The 20,716-nt window shown below is 45.6% G+C and overlaps 1 protein-coding gene across 4 annotated transcripts in view; it reads right to left on the bottom strand.

The window, feature by feature from the left end:
• Positions 1 to 254: 254 nt before the first annotated feature.
• The window catches only part of SCML4 (Scm polycomb group protein like 4), a 117,159-nt gene continuing 96,697 nt past the window's right edge, over positions 255 to 20,716 (bottom strand). For 2 of the 4 annotated variants that reach the window (XM_043592055.1, XM_043592053.1), the window contains 3 exons: positions 17,112 to 17,402; positions 7,461 to 7,606; positions 255 to 4,701 (listed from right to left, as the gene is read on the bottom strand). In XM_043592055.1, coding sequence (XP_043447990.1) covers positions 4,576 to 4,701; positions 7,461 to 7,606; positions 17,112 to 17,402 — 563 coding nt within the window. In that variant the 3' untranslated portion in view covers positions 255 to 4,575. Of the gene's footprint in view, positions 4,702 to 7,460; positions 7,607 to 17,111; positions 17,403 to 19,396; positions 19,530 to 20,716 lie in introns of those variants that run through there. The other 2 variants (XM_043592052.1, XM_043592054.1) reach the window with 2 other exon arrangements.

Here is a 20,716-nt window from a genome sequence, read left to right on the forward strand (position 1 = left end):
TGGGGCCCTGCTTGTGAAAGGGAGGGAGCAAAGAAGAGCAAATCCTTTTCTAAACGCCCGTGCTTTTGCCCAGAGCTGCGTCTCCGTTAGGGGAATTTCCTGAAGCCTGCGAGAGCCAGGGTGAACGGTTCTTCTTAAGCACAGTGTTTTGGTGAAGTCCGTGTGTGATAATACCACTGTAACCACAGAGGAATTTACCACAGGAAGTATCCCAGCTGTGACTTATTAGCATTAGAACAAATTACACAAAGCAAATTGTTAACAGACATGTTTCCATAATATTTAACTGGTGGCCATAAATAACAGAGATTCTCTTTCAAGTCAAGGTTAGACTTTCAAAAATCCAGCTTCCAATTGTCCAGGAAGGAATCGTCTTCGATTAGGGTAACCACTGGGGGGGAAGGACTCCCTGGAACTTCCCTCGACAGCACAACAGCACGACCAGCAGTTGGGCTGGAAGCTCAAGGGCCGTGTGAGTGAAGCGGGGCGTCGTCCCCGGGGTGACATAGGAGGATGGAAAGAGGAATGACTGCATCTCTAGACTTCTGGATTCACTTCTGGGGTCCCCAGGCGGCCCTCTCATGCCACCAGGAATATAAGACATGGTGAGACAACAGTACAGCTGGGCAACTACTCAGTTCGTGGAGTGTGTTTATGGTACAAAATAAACCACATCCGCCAACAGGTTTTCACCCCTCTCCTTAACAAAATATTGCAGCTTTAAAAAGGTCACCTCCTCCCTCGCAACCCGATGTCTTCTTATCTGAGGTTTAAAAAAAGAAAGGTGAGTCCAATCTCTTCATCCTGGAACCCCACCAGGGAAGAGTTGAAAAAGTGCCCTGTGAGAGCAAACACTGGCACTCACCTGCTCACATGTATGAATACCTGACTATGGAGACATCAAGGAGAATGTTTCCATCTTTCCCGACTTTCTGCCAATGACTAAATTCAAGTCCTTGGTCACTGCTGGGCGTTTCCAATTATCTTCAGAGTTACGACAAAATTCTCCTAAAGCAATCTCAAAAAATAATTAAAAAATGATTTTAATTAAAAAAAATATTCCATACAGCACATAAATACAAAAATAGGTTATTGCTGCTTCAAGGGTTGAGGCTGTTAGAAGAGGTGCTCTTTTATTGTTTTCCTATGAAATTTATAGTTGTATCTTCCCTCTCTCACTGGTTTCCTCCTGAAGTAAACCAACCTTCGCTCAGGATTCCTTCCATTTGGTTCTCCTGAGGAGTTCTTCATTCCTTTTTCCTGATGAAAGGAAAAAACCTCGGCAGCCCCGCTGAAGAGAAATGATGGGAGCCCGGTGAACGCTCTGGTGGGCACTAAACAAGGAGCTCAAGACGTCTGTTCCCTGCCCCACGGGCTGCCTGGCTAGGTCTCTGCCTCAGTCACAGGGGCCCTGGGCTGGCTTGACCCATCCAGCCAGCCTGAGGGATGCAGGCCCAGAACCCCAGAACTGTCCCCCAACTGCCTCCAGGGCGCACCCTGCTGGCAGCAGAGGGGATAGCTGGTCATAACAGCCTAGAGTGGGTTCTGCTCCAAGTTGCAGCTGGGAGGCATTCTAGACCAAGCAACTGTAGAACTGATCCGCTCTCGGCCTCTTCTAGGCTCTTCCAACTACTGTTAGAACTAACAAACACACACACACACACCCTACATCTTTTTACCTGAAGTCTTCACAAAGGGAATCATGCACTTATAAAATACTTAAAATGATTTAGGCAATAGAATTGTCTTTAGATTTCTAAAAAAAAAATGTTTGACACAGGTGATTGGAAATGTCTGGACATGCACACACACACTCACCCACTCTAATTTGGAATTATGCAAAACTATATCATTATTCACCGCAACCTGAAGCAAAGCTACTGCCATGGAATAACAAGTGTGAGGTTCCCAAAATAAGCTCGCGTTTGGACGAGAATGACACACATGGCCTGACTCTTTAAGGTCCATTTAGAGGAAATGGCCTGGCATGTTTTACATTTGCTGAGCTATTTAGCTGCCTGGTCTGACAAGATTTTTGAAAGGGGTGAAAATTAATTATAATTGCAGTATTGCTACAATAATTTGGTTGGCTAATTGCATTTCAGTGCAAAAACAGGCAAGGAGGAATTTCCTCCCTGGGTTATTTTCTGATATGGCAGCATTCATTTTAAGAGTAATGAGATTTTTAAAAAGTCAAACCTTAAATATCATGGCTTCAGCAATCTGTCCTGCTTAAAGTTTAATGCAAAATGAGATCGCACCTCCGTGAGAGCAGTTACACGTGAACATGGATCCAGTTTTCTCCTAGACTTGAGAGGAGAAAATCTCTCTCCCCCGAAAACTACTCCCAGTATCTCTTTGACATTGTTTGGGGATGATTTTAATTTGGGGGCACCGATGCTCCTGCTTTTGTAGTGAGGGAGGCACTGGTGAGGGTGGGTAGGAAGCTTCGAAAGTCTCTCAACAAGGTATGTGTTGGCAGAAGAGGCGTGACAGGTCTGAGGGAGGAATGTGAGTGGAAACCCGCGGATGCAGAAAGGGTGGGTGAGTTGTGGTGGGGTTCTCTGGGCCTCACCATTTTCACGTTGGCTTTTGAGGGAACTTATCTAGCTCCAGACCAGCCATGAGCGCTTAAACTCTGAGGGACAGAGTCATTTTATCTAAGATGTTGGAAGACTCTGTCCCAAGGCCTGATGACACCGGGGTAGCTTTGTCAGGTGCTGAAAGCAGCAGACATGAAGCTCTCCCACAACCTGATGACTCCAGCTCAATTCAGGGGCCAGGTTTAGGACGGTCCCCTCCTCCCCTTCTCTGCCATGCTTTCAGTCCAGCCACCAGGTGTGTGTCTAAGAAAGGATTTTGCTATGATGTGCTTTCTCGATTATCGCTCATCAAAATGGGTCTAACGGCATGGCATGGAATCTTCCTTAGGACCTTCATCTAAGTTCTACCTGATCGAAGAGAAGATCAGCATTCAGATCTACCCTGGCTGCCCTCAAGGTCGTACAGCCCCTGTCCTGTACCAGGGCACCTGGTCGAAGGATGAGGGGCTGAAATCCCACCCTGCTCCAGTCATCAGGTGAGACCCCTGCTCTGCTCTGCCGGCTGCATCCCAGAGGAAGGTATGCTTTCCCTAACTTGCATTTTGGCCATGGGAGGCCCTGAGTTTTCCTTGATCCTCTCCCTCCCAGAGATTGCAAAGTCTAGCATTCATCTCCTCACCTCCAACGCCATAGATGTTTTAAGAGGATATGCCCATGGCGAAGGTGAATTCAGTTTGAAGATACGCTTCCTGTTCAGTGAGGAAGGAAGAATAAAAGAAAGAGGGACAGAAAGAAAGGAGAAGGATAAAAGGAATGGAGATGAGGTCACCTTCCTGCCTGTTCAATTGTGGTTTCATCGTCCTTCCTTGGACACAGCTGCAAAGGGGTAAAAAATCAATTTTTTTTCTATTACTTCACGGTGAGGAAGGAGAAAACCTATTTGTAAATTGAATTAAACCCAATAATAGCATGTCTGTGTGTTTGTTGAGAACTAGAAAAATTAGCTAGCGATACAACTACGTAATCCAGCAATGTAACTAGAAATCAGCACTCTTCCATTTCAAAGCTTATCTGAGACATTTTTCTTCTTCTTTTTTAAAGAAACACCCATGACTAAATGTCACTAAGACTCTTCGGCGTGCCAACACATCAACACCTCAGTAAGGACTCTGAAAAGGAAGGGACTCCAAAGCCCCATCTGGGAAGAACATACTTCCAGATTTTTGCCTTTGCTGCTTGTGCATCTCAGTCCATCAATAATGACTGGGTATGAACTAGAATGCTCTAAGAGACGGTTTCTTCCCAAGTTGCAATCTGTGGTGCTGACTGTGGAAGAAATTCCCCGTGTCTGTATAGGCTAGATCTTGTTCACAGAGACCCTAACCCATCCACGGAGTACCGGATCAGCAGGCTACTGCAGTGAGGGTCCTGAAACTTCATTAACAGTCTGCCCTCTAGTGGGACAACACAGTATTTCAAATAACTAGGAATAGAAAAGACTTTTTTCTTCTCTGTCAGAGGGCAAAAGAATTCAAGTTTTCCAGATAGTGCAAAGTGAGGCATTTTCCCCTCATAAGACAGCTTCCAGAGCTGAATTAAGCAAGGCTCACAATTATAGGTCCCCAGGGCAGAGTTAAAGACAGGTGGTGCTGTGGTGGAGACAGAGGTCTTTCTTCTCACATCTTTGTGAGAACGCTTCAGGGTTCTTCTTGGGCAATAGCATTCAGTTCCCTGCTCTCTCATCATAAAAATAGGACCCACTCTAAGAGCAACCAGCCTATCAGGAACGTTCAAATAACAGGCTTTTCCATAATTTTTGGCAAATCATCAACACAGAGGAGCCTTTCAAAAGGGTCATGTTGAATTTTTTGTTTTTAAAGGCAGAGATGCACATTTTTTTTTAAAGGCCAAGTCTCTGTGGCTGTTAATTTTAAGAAGAGAATCCATTCTGTGATGGTGGCTGGATGTTGGTAAGGCAGAAGATGATCTTGAGATCTGTTGTCTGGACATTGCTTCTATCTTTTAAAAACCTTCAGAATTTGGCTTGCTTCAGTTTATCAATATGGTAGCACAGTTTCAGCGCGGGGCCCAGCTTCAGACCCAAGTATTTCATGATCATATCACTCTTCAGCAACAAGAGAGCATTGCCATCAATCTCCTGGCAGAACAGGATCAGAAAAAAGAAAATCCAGAAGGTGGTCAGAATAATAGAACAGTGGCTCTGGTTAACATGTGGTCAGGGGATGAGGCGAGGGAATATGGATTTACTCATATATACATCTCTTAGTCCCAAGGCAATCTCTTCTTTAAAAAATAAATTAAAGCAAACAAATACTAGGTGTTCCTCTTCCCATAATCTCCCTGAGGTCAGATGATACATTGGATCTTTCATATTCCTGCTCCCCCTACTGAAGGAACCAAACATAACTCCAGTTATGTTCCCGATATCGCCCACATGATATTTATCTCCTTATCTGCTCTAGGACCAAAGAAGCAAAAAATTTACAATGGACTTAATGTTTGTGTCCCCACCCAAATTCAAATGTTGAAATCCTACCCTCCCATACGACAGTATTTGGAGGTGGGGACTTTGGGAGGCAATTAGGTCATGAAGGTGGAGGCCTCATGAATGGGGTTAGTGTCCTTATACAACAAGATGGCAATCTGCAACCCAGAAGAGGATTCTCACCCTGATCCCAGACTTCCAGTCTCCAGAGCTGAGAAATAACATCACTCTTGTTCATAAGCCAGCCAGTCTATGGTACTTTGTTATAGCAGCTTGACTGGATTAAGACAAAGTGTCACCTGTTAGACCCTGAAACTAGCAGTTACTTTTCCATTTCAGGTGCCGGTATGAGGCCCTGACTGCCTTCCATCCCCCTAATCTCTTCTATCTTTTCTTGGTAAGCCCACTGACCTTGAGCTGATTACCAAATTGCTCATTACATTTGATGAGGGATTTCAGGTGTCTGGCCCTATCAATAATTTGAGGTGGCAGACAACTAAATAATGCACCTACTTCATCCCAGGATTCAGCACAAGGAACTACTAAGGGAATGCCAACCCCTCGTGGTCGTGGTATTGTTCCGATTTGTCTCTGAAAATGGTAACCTTCCAGAATGCGTGTAGAATTCATGAACCTACTAAGGCTGGGTTTCCTCATTCACCTATCCTGTTATTTTCAGGTCACAAGAGACAAAGGGTAGAAAGTGTGGGTGCTCAGGTTGGGAGAAGAGGCAGTTACAGGACTCATATAACCATGCAAGGCTCACCAGCCCTTGTGCTGCATCTATGCAGCCAGTATTGATGGAACACCTACTCTCTCTCACTCTCTGTGTCGTTGGCAAAATGGAAGAGTGGGCAGATCTCAACGATGGGCCTAATATTCTCTCTTTACCCCATCTCCTAGACTTCCATCATCCCCTACCACTCTGAAGGAGAGCCAGACTCCTCCTACCCAGATCTGTCTTCACATAACCCAGTCTATGGTCCCTGCTCTCAAGGCCCCATTGTCCAGCGATGTTAAATATATCCCTAATGAGCGCCTGGGTGGCTCAGTTAAGCATCTGGCTCTTGGTTTTGGCTCAGGTCATGGTCCATGTGGAGTTTGAGCCCCATATCAGGCTCCATGCTGACAGTGTGGAGCCTTCTTGGGATTCTCTCTCTCCCTCTCTCTCTGCACCTCACCCACTCATGCCATCTCTGTCTTTCTCAAAATAAATAAATAAACTTAAATATATATATATATATCTCCCTAATGAAATGTGAGTGTCAGGTTAGAGCAGAAGTCTCCCCAGATCTGAGAGTATGGTTTCTATGACAGAATCACCAAACAAAAGTGAGAGACAAGAAGGAGAATATCATGGTAAATGTGGCCAGCCAGAATAATGTTCCTTCTCTTCCCCCCTGGATGTCTACGCCCTACTCCCCTAACCTGTGAGCATGTGAGGTTACCTGGCAAGGGGGAATTAAGGCTACTGATGAGCTGGATTTAAAATGGGGGGGGGGGGAAGGGTATCCTGGATTACCGGGTGGGAGAGACAGCATCATCGCAAGGATCCTTACAAACGGAAGAAGAAATCAGAAGACAGAACTAGAGTCGGCAGCCTGGGCAGGACTCGCCTGATGTTGCTGGACTTGAGGATGAGGGCAGAGGCCTACAGGCCAAGAAATGAGGGTGGATCCAGATGCTGGGAAAGGCAAGGAAACCAATTCTCCCTAGAGCTTCCAGAAAGGAATGTCAGCCCTGCAGACGCCTTGATCTCAGCCCGCCAAGACCCGTCAGACTCCTGACCCACCGAACTGTAAGATAATAAATCTGTGTTGTTCTAAGCTAGATGTTTGTGGTAATTGGTTCTAGCAGCAATAAAAAAACTGACATAGTAAGCCTGGCAGACGAAGTATTAATTATTACCTTTTTTTTATTTACCATATTTATAATATTTCAGAATCTCTTAAATATATATTCTAGAATCTCCGTTCTAAGAATACTTGCTACCTGAAGGCTAACTATAAGCCAGGTGCCGTGCTGAACACCTTACGTGCATTTTCTCATTGAACCCTCAAAGCAGCTTAGACTATTAGGCACGGTTACAGTTTGCCCGGCATATTGTAGGTGTGCTATAAATGTCTGTTGAATGTGCAGACAGACGGATGGATGGGCAGGAAAACAGGCACTCCTAATAACGGCCGAAAGGAGGGAACAGATGGGACAAATACCCCTTCTTAAAAACAAAATGAAGTGAGAAGCCTGTAGTTCCATCTGGCCTCCCTTGAGTGGTGGCCCGAGGCTTAGTTGAGACCAGTCCCCCTCTGCAGCCTGCAGCTCCCTGAACCTCGCCCTTCCTCCATGCTCCCTCCACCCCCTCCTCCGGCCCCCTCCCAGGCCAGGCCTACCATGTGCGTGCAAGTACTCACGTGCTTTCTGAAGAGTTCCACGTGAGGCCCCAGAGCCTGCGGGTCAGCGTCTTTCACGAACCAGACCACATCCTCCACAGTCCAGGTGGAGGGGTTCCTGCTCCGGGGCCTCCTGGCATCCTGTCCGTCTGGGGAAGGGCTTGAGGCTGGACGGGTGAGCACACACAAGAACATTAGACACCGGGATGCTGGCCTTAGTGCCTACCTGGTGCTGCCTGCCCCCACCTGGCTCTTAGTCCAAGGCTGTGGCCTGAGTGACCTCCTGTGACTGAGAAAGGCTGGGAGAGACAGCCTGCAGCACGGGGAGGCCACTTCTGGAGGCAGACCTTCCCATCCCTGCAAACGACCTCCGCTCTCCCACGGAGTAAAGCATTAGAAAATGGATCTCCATCAACAGGCTGTGCTTCTGGTCCATGTTAGTTTTAAAAAAACCCTCCTGCTCAGTTCTCAGTGAGCCCTGGACCTCCTTAGCCGGGTGACCAGAGAAGGCTTGCTAAGCTGAACGTCCAAACTGGCCCCTACAGTGCTAGGAGGCCAGAAAGAATTCAGATCCTTTCTGCCTCCCCTGGTTACACCGAGACATAAAGACATAGGAGAACCGAGGTGCATTTTGGTCCTCGTTCTGGGTCTCTGCCGCCAGTGCCGGGAATCCCGCTGTGAGAGGCGCCTCTTCTCTGCATGTGCAGAAAGGAGACATCCTCTCACTGCCCCAGGCACAGAGTGCCTCCATGGCCCCCTGCTCTTCAGAGGACTTGCCCCAGTCTCCCCTACTAGCATGAGAGTTCCTTGACAGCAAAGGGTCTAATCCTGTGCCTGGTCCCGAGCTGGTCCTTGATACGTGATTATTGCATGACCTGCACCATTCCTTAAATGCATCCCCCACATGGCAGAGTAAAAGGTACAAGACAAGTAAAGGAGGAAAAAAGTAACGAATCGAATGCCTGGCCATAGCTAGAGGTTGACTTTTTTCATATGTCCCAAACTAACTCCTTCTCTTTCTCCAGCACCAGGTTCTCCTCCTGTCCGTCAGGTTTCTGAAACCACAGTGATGTCTCTACTTCTACCTCTCTTTCTACTGCCCCTTATTTGCTCCCCACCTTTAATTATTCTTAAGCTCTTAGGACGACGCCTCTCACACTGGATCCTCCCTCCCACCCTGCTGCCCCTATCGGAGATCCTCTTACCCAAACCCCTGCGATGGGTTCCACGGGTATCCTTGCCCTGGGCTCTCTTCCTTCTGGGCAAAACTGTCTACTGCCTCAATGCTTTCTGTAGACCCAACCCTGTCTGTGCCCCTTGCCTATGTACTGACTCCAGAGTCCATACTCTAGCTCAAGGCCAAGGACTCTCTTATAATAACATCTTTCCTTCTGAGACAGAGGGGAAGCGCTTTTGTGCCAGAGAGACCTAGGAACAAACCCTGGAGCCACCCACTGCTACCAATTTGACCATGACTCAGCTCATTAGCTGTAAAATGGCAACGCTGTCCTTTAGGAAGGGCAAGTGTCAGACTGAAATGGGATTAGGCCTAAGCCCTAGGGCTACCATGCATCAGGCACTCCACAGAGGGGAGACACCCTGCCTGCCTCCACTGTCCTCCTGCGCACTCCCATCCGGGCACACTGACAGAATGTCTCCCTAGCTTCCCTTCTCCATCTTTAGCCAGGGCTTTTGGCTTTTCTCTAGAAGCACATACCCTCCCTCCTTTCCACAGAAGCTCCACCAGCCGTCAAAACCCAGGCAGACCCCTTCATAGGCAGCATTTCTGTGTCCTGCCATCTGGACATCACATTCCTCTGCCTTTAACCCCCACATCTTTGTTCTCAAGACGCTTTCCACATTCCACCTTATACTGCAGTTACGCGTGTCTATAACCTCCAGTTAGATTTAAATTTCTCGAGGGCAATCATTTTCATCTCCCCCCATCCCATCCCATTCATTCCACAAACATCTACTGAGCATCTCTTCTGTACCAGGTCCTGGGCAAAGTGTCTGGTGAAAAACAGGATCCTCTCATTACGGGGTTTATAATCATTGACTCCTCCACAATTCTAAGTAAATGTGTTTGTAAATATGGGCTCAGGAGGTGTAAAATGAATCAATATATTTTGTAGGAACAGTATAGATAACTCACATAAAGGACTTGAGCAGGTAATCCTTAATCCTATTTTCAGGCCCAAAGAAAGTGGAGGCTCTGAACAATGAAGCAGCCTCCCTACAGAGTAATTCTACGTGAAAAGTCCAGAAGCCTTCACTTCCACTTCCCCTTTTCAGTCTCGGGGCGCAGTGGTTCTCTGCTCTCTCCAGCTCCTCTTTTTAACATGCTCGAAAAGTGCACAGCTCTCCATTAGTGCTGAGCAAAGTACAACATCACATTTCCGAGTGTGCCCTAAAACCATAATGGTTCAGTTGAGAACTGGATTTGCTTTGAGATTTTCCCTGCCTTTTCCTTGCCGGACCTGGGAGGGTCCCCGAACGTGGGTTGACACAAGACATTTTGCCGGGAAACTGTTAGTACACCCCGGAGCCGTCTGAATGCGGATGCATGCTTGTTCGAGATGATTTCACTGCATTTAAAGACATCTGCATTCAACATGGGGACGAGGAATCACAGAAATCATATTCGCCCTCGATCCTGCCCCATCGGTGCTTCGGTGGTAATCAGGGTGATAAAAGATGCTCTGATTACAAAGGCTGCAAGCCTTTGGTGCCAAGAATGATTTTAGAGTGATCAGAGCAGAGGTCAAATCAAGTTTCCTGTATCTGACAGGAAAGAAAAATACCAGACCAATTCACAGCATCATCCCTGGGAGCCCAAGCTCCTTGAGCAAGGTCAAGGCACCACTTTCCTAGTGGTCACAGCCAGGGGTTGAGCAAGAGGGGCAGGATCATCTTGACTGAGGAGGCTCTCCAGGTGATGGCTGTGGAGAGAGGCGGCCCAGTTGGAGAGTGGCCCCGGTGCTTGCTGTGGGCATTTTTCACCTTTCCAGGATGAAATGGCACCAGCCGGGCCTGGCTCAGGAGCCTCTCTGAGGGGGTCTCTTAGTCATACAAGACAGAGAGCAGCAGGAAGCCTGCCACACCTTGGGAATTGCTCAAGATCCAAAGCACATAAACTCGCTCTAGAAGGAAGAGAAATGGAACTTTCCAGTGGCAGGTTTGTAAAGCCTTTGCAGTGGTCTGTGCTCACAAAGATAATAAATACGCTAACCCCCCTCCAGTGGCTGTGAAAGTGTCAGGAAGACAGATGGGTCCGGCCTGACACAGCCAGGCCAGGCGGATGTGATTGGACAGCAGGAAGACATGATGGATGTGAAAAGAATCTTGTTCTAAGGGACCAGGGCATGCAAAGTGCTCACCAAACGCCTTTATGGGAAGGCAGGATTCTCCATGTCCGAGAACTTTGTGTATGTCATGTCCCTTCACTAGACCTGCCGGATTCGGTGAAGAGCGAAACCCAGTTGTGAATGGATGTGTAGGTGAAGGAGGTGGGGGTTGTTTCTAAAGCCGATCTCATGTGCACCAGGAATAAATGCCTACGAATCAGTGTTTAAAGCAAGCCCGGGCATTTTCACGGCACAGCGACTTGCACAGCTGTCTTTGAATCTCTGTGTCTCATACCTGCCCACAACCACATGCATAATTTCCTTTTGCTCATTCATAATTCAAAGAAAACTTTTGAGCTAACAATAGAGTCATATGGAGGAACGGAAGGAGCAATGAGCCGGGAGTCAAAATCCCTACTACCCACCAGCCGTGTGAGTGTCTTTGTACTTCTCAGGTGTGAAATAAGGGAGTTGGGAAGAATCTCTAAGGTTCCTCTGCCTCTGATATGGTTGTGGTTTGTCCCGCACAACACCCGGGGAGTCACCTTCTTGTGTATCAGAAAGTCTTATCAGTGTGTCCATGAGCAATGCGCACTGAATAGAGTACCAACAGCCAAGCTTGTAGCCCTTCCTGGCCCAAATCATTCTCCGTGGGCTTTAGTTTCTTCATCTTGCTGCTCAAGAGTATCGTAAGAATCAAATATGTGGCTCTGGGCTGGAGCCTGACAAAGAACATCTTGAAGGGAAGCCCATCGGTGTCTAAAGGGGACCCCTCAGTGTCCTTCCTCAGGTTTCTCTGAGTCCCCTGGGCCCTCTCGGCATCTCTAGCGCTGGATCTGGGTTGGAGGGGATGGGGGTGAAGGCCAGGGAAGGGTAGATCTGTTCTCAGCTCCTCCCAGTGACCTGGTCCCTATAGAAGGCACCCTTCCTGGAAACAAGGCCATGAGGAATGTGGGAGGTGCCCAGCTTAGCCCACAATCTGGGTAGCATCAGGTAGTTTAAAACAGTGTTGTGTTTCATTATTTCTATGGTAAGAATTTTCAAGACTGTATGAGGTGAGAGAGATAGGAGACAGAAGAGCACCTGACCAATCCTCAAATTTTAATCAGATTTTTCTTTTATTCTTTCAAGACCAGTTGACATGCTGCATGGGAAGAGAGGATGCCCCGAGAGACAGGAGAGACGAAAGGCCGAAAATGAGGCCACACTCGGCTGGGTCCTTCTCTACCACCACAGACATGTGACCTCTGGGCAAGCAATCTGACCGCTGCCAGGAAGCTTCCAGCCACTCCTCCCCACGGTCCTTCCCTAGCCAGCTCCTGCTTCCCTGTCCAGCTGGCTCCACTGTCACTTCTCTGGGAAGCTTTTCCCATCTCCCTGGAGCAGGCTCAGTGACTCCTCCCTAGCTGATCCTCCCATAGCATCATATTTTTCCTTGGAGGGATAGTCACTGTTGTAATGAAGTTTGTGCAATATTGTTAACGTCTGCCTCTGTGGAATTGCACACTGTCAGAGAGCAGGGCCCACATGTGTCTTGCTCACAGCTCCATCCTTAGACCTGGGATGAGCCCCTGGCATAGTGTGCTCAGTAAGTATCTGCTGGCTGAGGTGGAGCAAAAGCTGTCTGAGACTTAGTTGCCTTGCCTGTCAAACACCTACCATGTTGAGAGGATTAAATGGGATGATGTGAAGCATTAACCAGTAAGAATTAATCAAAAGGTAGTTACTATGCTTCCTATTGTTATGATGTGTCATTCCATAATGGCCAGTAGGTTTGTCTTGCTTAAAGTCCATGGTCATCAGCTTACCTCCCTGTTCAGAAATGTCTGGTTCCCACAGATGAAAGCTCAGTCTGCTCGAAGTGGACCCCAAATCTCCCAGGGTGATTTCCCTCAGCATCTCTGCTCAAACTCTCTTCTTTCCCTGGAATGAATAAGCCCTTGCCACACTTTTGCTCACGTCAGCCCCTCCACATAGAGCGCTGTCCCTATTCTCATTTTCTGATTGGATGGTCTCTCTGTCCATCACCCAACACCTTACCCTATGGAAGCTTTAATTTCTTCTTTATTTTCGTTCTTTCTTGATTCTGAAACTTGGACCTAATTGTGGTTGGGACTTCGACAGCATGTCCTATTTAATGCAAAAGTTAGGAAGCTTTTGTTATCTGAAAACCTTATAGCTCTTGATGCTTGCATGTTGGGTGGGAGAAGATGTTTATATGTTGGATGGGGAAGAGCTCTCAAATTTTTACCCGAGTATCAGCAAAAACCAAGGAAATGTGTCCTGTGAATACATCCCCTCAGAATCCACTGGCGGGGGCTATAGGTATGATCTATCAAGACAGCAGGGGGCAGGGGGAGTACTCACGAGAGAAGGCTGAGAAATTTGTCATGTCATCCATATCTACCCTCCTGCCTGCAGCCTCATGCAGTTCTCTGGATTCTGTGATTTTTAACCATTTTGATTAGCACCACAGGGGAAAATCCTTTTTTAGGTCCCCTCCAGGGTTTATGACTTAGGTCAAACCCTCCTAAAGAGGTATGATTTCTTCAAACCAAGTACTTACACTTGGGAAGCAATTCCAGAGCAATCCTGAGCAATTCCCAGGGTGGAGGGCAAACTTCATAACCCTCCAGAGTGCCCACAGCAAGCACCCAGACTGGCAGTTAAGTGACAAATGGGTAAGGAGGCCAATGGTTTCCTCTCCTACTTTAATATACTGCCATTTGATTCAGCACAGCTTATCTCCATGGGTTCCAGATATGTTTAGCTGCACGGACTTTGAGCAAAGCATACATAGAACACCGCTCTGCAAATGTGAAGAGGCCCTGGTTAAAGAGGGCAGGGTGTTGGGAGTCCTGTCTGCTCCCATCCCCTCTTCCCTATCCCCTAGAGCTTCAAAGGGACCCCCTAAAGCCTACTGAAAGTCTGGAAATCCCTGGGGTAATTTTGAAAGACACAGGCTTTGGAGCCAGTTAAAGTGAAATCCTGACTCAACACTTGAATGACCTTATCTTGATCTTCACTTTCTTTATCTGTACCTTGTATATAATAATACCTACTATAATAATATGTACATATTATAATAAATCATAAAATACAACTTGCAAGAAGTCATAAATAATGTATGGAAAGTGTCTGGCTCTTGGTAGGTGCTCAATAAATAGTTATTTAGTATGTGCCTCAAGCAAGCAGGCTCCTATTCTGGGGCTATGGAGGATTTGGATATGAGCAAGGGACCTCACAAAGCTGAGGGTCTGGTTCCTACTGTGGGACAGGGAAGAGGAAGTCCTAGAGATGAGAGAACAAAGTGCTACAGAAGGAATCGGAAGGAACAAACATTTCTAATTGGGAGGTGTGGCTGAGACTCTCGGTCACCTACTCAATATCTCTTTTTGCACTTTTTCCTTTATAACGGAAACCCTGATTTCCAGCTGGGATCGTGGTTTCTTAGAACAAAATCATATTTCCCAGTTTCCCTTGCAGCTGGTAGCCATGTGACTAAGTTCTGGCCAATGAGATGGAAGCAGCAGTGGAAACCTCTCTCAGAGATGCTGGCACTGCCCTCCTACATCTTGATGCTAGAGTGGAGATAGCTGGCTGGCTTTCTGGTATCTATGTTTCCATTTAGCACACTGGTTAAAGGAATCTTTGGAGCATTCGAGTTAATGTGCCTACAAAGGGTGAATAATTTTCTTTTTTCTTCAGTATACTACAGAGGCTCAACAATGAACTTCTACCACTACATTTTGCAGCTAAAATGAGGAAGCTAGGTGGGTGAGTGTGTGATTTTTGAACATCCCAAAGCCCCAAAGCGTCCAGCTAATTATGGACAACTCTGATTCGCAGGGCATCAAAGTTCTCACTAATATTTCTAAGTAGTGAAAGAGGCAATCCGTATTCAGGGTACAGTTAGTGTTTTGCTTGGAGCGGAAGGTAACAGGCACTGGTGGGCTCCATCTCTCTGATTTTACCCAAGATCCTAAGAGGCAAAGCCCTGAGTGAGTGGGGATCTCCTGGGGGGTTAACCAGAGCTCTAACAGAGAGGGTTCTCTCAGAGTTGGTTCCCAGGGAGGGTCTGGGCCACCCCTCAGGCAGACCCCTCAGACAGCTAACTGGAGGACAAAGGGCTGGGGAGGAGGCAAAAATGAAGGACAAGAGAGTTGTTGAGGGAGTGATAGATAGGAGGGCATCCCAGCGGGGGAGGGAAGTTACCTTGAGATCCCTTTGAAGGATCTAAGATTCCCCTCATCCAGGGATACCAGACAGACTGGGATGGAGCAGACAATTCTTCAGGTAGTGATAGAAGTTCTTTTCATCCTTTTATTGCTTAAATCCTACACTTACGACATCGGGCCTGATACTCCACCAACTTGACCAGAAGACAGGGTAAATATCTCCTTTTTAAAAAATGGCAACACTCTTAGAACTATGAGTCAACTCAATCAGGCGATGACCTGCGATCACCCTGAGCAAATGGGAACTGGGTTGAGGAGAAGAGGTTGACAGGAAGAGACAGCTAAAAGGCAGAGGGGCACCAAGAGGAGTGTTTTGACAACCAGGGGCAACATGAGGACACTGGCATCATGGTAGGGGACACAGAGATAATGAATGTTTATTGAACTACTACATGCTGGGTGCTACAAAAACTCTGGGGATAAGCCTAGGAAATAAACGCTGCCCCTCATTTACTTTAAGATGTTGATTTGTGCCAAATCTTGTTCTCTTCTCTTGTTCTTAAAAATCAGGTAGAACAATGTCTCTCCCCTTTGGAAAATGGGCTCTGCCCACTCAAATCTTCTGCATGGCTGATGGCTTATGTGACAATGTTGGGAAGTAGTCTGCAGGGTGCCTCTACATTTGGCAAGAGCCCCCGTGGCTGAGGGATTCTGTACTCTGCTCCTCAGAAGTGCCTTCTGCGCAAGGCGTTCCTGCCTGCCTTTCTATCTATCCTCAGCCAGGAGAGCCTTGTGTGAGATGGGGGAGGTCTTTGAGGGGAACACATGGAGGATGTTGGATCATAGAAACTAGCTCATCACTGTGGCTTCTCAGGGCTACTGGTTGAGAGATCCAAGGCTCCGAACAAAAATGTGACTTGTCAAAGAAGACGGCCAACCCATTGGGAGGCTCCAGAGGGGCAAGATGAAGACTCCCTAACTCCTCAGCCTGGAGCCTCCTCTCCTCAGCAGCTTTCAGGTGCAGAGCTGCTGGGCTGTGATTGGGTGAGAGATGTGTTCACGTGATCTATGACAGCTAATCTTTATCGAGCTTTTACCATGTCCTCGGTCTGACACTAAATACACGTGTGAACTTATTTAATCCTCCCAACAAACCTATGAGATAGATGCTGTTGTTATCATTCTAATTTTACAGGTGAGGAAGCTGAGGCACCGAGAAACCCAGACTTGCAAAAGGTCATACAGTCAGGAAGTGGTAGGTCCATGATTCTAGCCCAGTGCATCTGGCTCCATATTCCATGGATTATCCACTATGCTTTACAGCCTTTGTTCATTAATGAAATACTGAAGCTTGAAAATGATTTAAAAAAACAAAACAATTCACAATAGACACAAAGCTGTCCCTAGAATGAGAGCACTTTCATGCATTGCATCCCAACAAGGTATTACAAGGTAGTATAATCAGCATTAAGGAAATGTTGTTTAACTCTGGTTCTGCCCATGTATTTGTGTCCTACAAATGTCACCCACTATGCAATAAAAGATGCTTTGTTGACATCTGGTTCTTCTTTTTCTTGGCACAGAGATGATCTACATCTCTCAGATTCCCTTAGAGTTAAGTGTGGCATAATGGCCAGCTCTTGCCAATGAAATGTGAGTGGAAATGACGTGCATCATTCTCAAGCTCTAGGGAAGAGTATGTGCCTTCCTCACTCACTCTTTCCCTTTATACCCAGTAGGTGTTTGGGGCATGGAGGCCATAGGGGATAGCAGGGCCACAAAATGGACAAAGTCTGAGTCCCTGAATTGGGAGGCATCCACGACCTAAGAACGCCCACCTTGGACTCTTGAACAAAAAAATAAAATAAATTTCTATTGCATTTGAGCCACTGTACATTTTGGAATCTACTTACTCCTACAGCCTAGCCTGTTCTTATATACTATTTTCTTTACTTATGGTCAAAAGTTGAAGTTAGCAGCCTTTAAGAACAACAAAAATTCTTGAAAGGGCTTCCAATTTCCCAGTGTTCCATATTCAGAAATCATTGTTCCCCCTGAAGCCACCCTCTTCCCCCTACATGCAGTTATCCCAGAGCAAGGGCAGAGGAGGTTAAGTCATGGGGAAGCCAGAGCATGCATTACATTACCACATCTGTTTCCTTCAAGAGGGGTCCCGTTTCTCTTGGGGCTGGAGCCTGGGGGCCTCAGCCCAGGTGTCAAGGGGCCTCCAGAGGACATGGGGCTGGAGCGGGGACCACTGGCAGTGGTGGCCAAGACTCCCCCAAGGTGGCCATCTCCAGAGTTCTGTCTCTTGCAGTACAGCGAGGAAGAGGTGGGCAAGGAGCCCCTGTGGCTAAAGGTGGAGGCGGAGGGGTCCATGCTGTAGCGGTTCATGCCCACAGGGTTCGCCAGGCACTCCTCAGTGGTGACTGTTTTTGCTAAGCAAGAAGGCAGGACAGAGAAGCAGAGATCAGAAAGCAAGTCCAGGGGCTACCTGACAATCTTGGCAAACATTTCCTCAGTGGCATGGGTGCCACTACCTGTGGGAACGAGAGATGAGGAGGAATGCACCCCATATCATAATCCCAAATAGTTCACCTCTAAGCAGAGTGAGACACTTGTCTCACCAACAAAGTATATCCCAAAGAAGGGATGGGAGATGTGCCCCTTCTGTGTTCGGAAGAAAAAAGGATTAATTTGGTTATTGGTGATTTGGAAATAAAATTCAAAGGTGTTTCTCCTTCCATGGTGTTGCCTCTCCAGCAGTCGCTACTAGCTTGTCTGAATCTCCCTGCGCTCTTTTCTCTTGCCCACTAACACTGCTAGCCTCACTTGGAGATATCAAGCAAGAGTTACAATGCCCTTGAGTTAGGAGAACCACTTTGGCCTGGGTGGTGACATGGGGACAATGGTGCTTCCCCCACCACCCCCCTAATTTTAGTCTCAATACACAGAAGGGTACTGTCCTTCCTCCAAAGCTAACAAACTGGGGACACAAATGCTGATCTGATTGGCCCCACGGTCCTCCCCATAACCTGCATTTGAGAGATAAAGAGCCAATCAAAAGTGCAGGGGGAGTAAAGCTGCTGAAGAGTCAGCCAACCTCATCATCAGCTTCCCTTTGCTCAAGTAAATCACAATTTTCTATACTTTTAAAGCTTGAACTCCCTGTTGAACTCTGTGACCTATACCTATGGCCAAATGGTGTGGGGTGTTTTGTTTTATTTTTAAGCAGAAACTTCAGGAGGATTATGGGAATAGAAAGAAAAAGAAAAATATTCTAGGAATTCCTTGTCTTTAGTCCCTCCAGTCCCAGACAAGATCACATGTGCCTGGTCCCATCAGTAATCACCTTTATACCACATATGGTCAAAACAGATCTTGACATGCACAAAGAAAATTGTTAGAGTAACAAAAACCAGTGGATCCTCCAAGGCTGGCAATGGGGTAACACATTTGAGGCCACAAGACCCAGATGTTTTCTTCATTATGGATTCCTCCCATAATGCAGATAATGAAAGATTAAGACTTGATTTTATTAGGGGAACTAGCAATTCTTATATGTTGGAAAACATATGGATCTTGTCTGGAAATAAAAGTCATTGCATATGGGATGTTGCTAAAGCAGTGCTTAAAGCAAAATTTATAGCTGTAAATAATTACATTAAAAAGAAGAAAGATCTCAAATTAATAACCTAATCTTTCATGATAAGATGCTAGGGAAAAAAAGAGCAAACTATACCTAACTAAGCAGAAGGAAAGAAATAAAGATTAAAGCAGAAATAAGTAAAGACTAAAAAAACAACAGAGAAAATCAATGCATCAAAGCTGGCTCTTCGAAACAATAACAAAATTGAAAAACTTTAGCTAGACTGGGCAAGGAAAAAAGAAGATTCAAGTGATCAGAAACAGAAATGAAAGAGGTGACATAACTACCAATCTTACAGAAATAAATGGATCATTAAGGAATACTATGGACAATCATATGCCAATACATTAGATAAAAAGAAGAATGTAGACAGAAGAAATGGACAAATTACCAAAACTGACCCCCCCCCCAAAAAAAAGACAATCTGAGTAAACCTGTAACAAGTAGACAGAATGAATCAGTAATCAAAACTACTCACAAAGAAATCCCAGGCCCAGATGGTTTCATGAGTGTATCCTACCAAGCATTTAAAGAAAAATTAAAACCAATTCTTTACAAACTCTTCCAAAAGATAGAAGAGGAATGTTATGGACTGAAGTGTGTCCTCTAAAATTCATATGTTGAAGTCCTAACTCCCAAAGTGACTACATACAAGAAGGTAGTAAAGGTTAAGTGAGGTCTTAAGGGTAGGACCTTAATTTGACAACACATGCTCACTAGCTCTCTCTCTCTCTCTCTCTCCCTCTCCTTCTCCTCCCACCCGCCCCCCCCCCAGCAACATACATGCACAGAGAAGAGGCCATGCGAGGACACAGCAAGACAGTGGCTGTTCACAAATCAGGAAGAGTGCTCTCAACAGAAACCACCCCTGACAGCACGTTGATCTCACTCGTCTAGCCTCTAGAACTCTGAGAAAATAAATTCTATTGTTAAATCAACTAGACTGTGGTATTCTGTTGTGGCGACCAAGCAAACTAATACAAGGAAGGAATACTTCCCAACTCATTCTATAAGGCCACTATTAACCTGGTACCAAATCCAGACAAAGACATTCCAAGAATAGAAAATTATAGAATAATATCTCTTATGAATATGGATACAAAAATCCTCAACAAAATGCTAGCAAATCAAATCCTATAACATATAATATAACTTATACACCGTGACCAAGTAGGATTTATCCCAGGAAAGCAAGACTGTTTTAACAGTTAAAAATCGGTTAATGTAATATACCATATAAATAGAATAAAAAAAAACAAAGATAGTACAATGATCTCAATAGATTTGACAAAATCCATTGTCCTTTCCTGATAAAAACACTCAACATACTAGGAATAGAAGGGAACTTCCTCAACTGGAGAAATCGCATCTACAAAAACCCTATAGCTAACATCATAGTTAATGGTGGAAGACTAGATGCTTTTCTTCCTAAGATCAAGAAAAAGACAAGGATGCTTATTCTCACCACTTCTATTCAACATTTTACTGGAAGTTCCAGCCAACCCAATTTGGTAAGAAAAAGAAAGAAAAAGCACCTAGATGGGAAGGAAGAAATAAAACTATCTCTCGTATGTAGAAAATCCTAAAGAATCCATTAAAACATTATTGGAACTACTAAACGAGTTTAGCAAGGTTGCAGGATACAAGATCAATATGCAAATACCAACTGTGTTTCAGATTAAACAATCTGAAAATGAAGTTAAGAAAACAATTCATTTATAATAACATTAAATGAATAAAATATGGGGAAATAAGTTTAATAAAAGAAGCACAAAACTGAAAACTATAAAATACTGTTGACAGTAAAAAAGATCTAAACAAATGGAGGAAAACCCCATGTTCATGAATCAGAAGACTGAATATTGTTAAGATGACAATAATCCTTAAATTGACCTATAGAGTCAATGTAATTCTTGTTACTATCTCAGCTGACTTCTTTGTAGAAATTGACAAGCTGTTTCTAAAATTCATACAATTTTCGAGGGACCAAGATTAACCAAAACAATCATGAGAAAAGGACAAAATGGAGCATTCACACTTTCCAATTTCAAAATTGACTACAGAGCAATGATAGTAAAGACAGTGTGATGCTGGAATATGAGT

Source organism: Prionailurus bengalensis, chromosome B2 (assembly GCF_016509475.1).
Source record: "Prionailurus bengalensis isolate Pbe53 chromosome B2, Fcat_Pben_1.1_paternal_pri, whole genome shotgun sequence".
NCBI classification, from domain to species: Eukaryota; Metazoa; Chordata; class Mammalia; order Carnivora; family Felidae; genus Prionailurus; species Prionailurus bengalensis.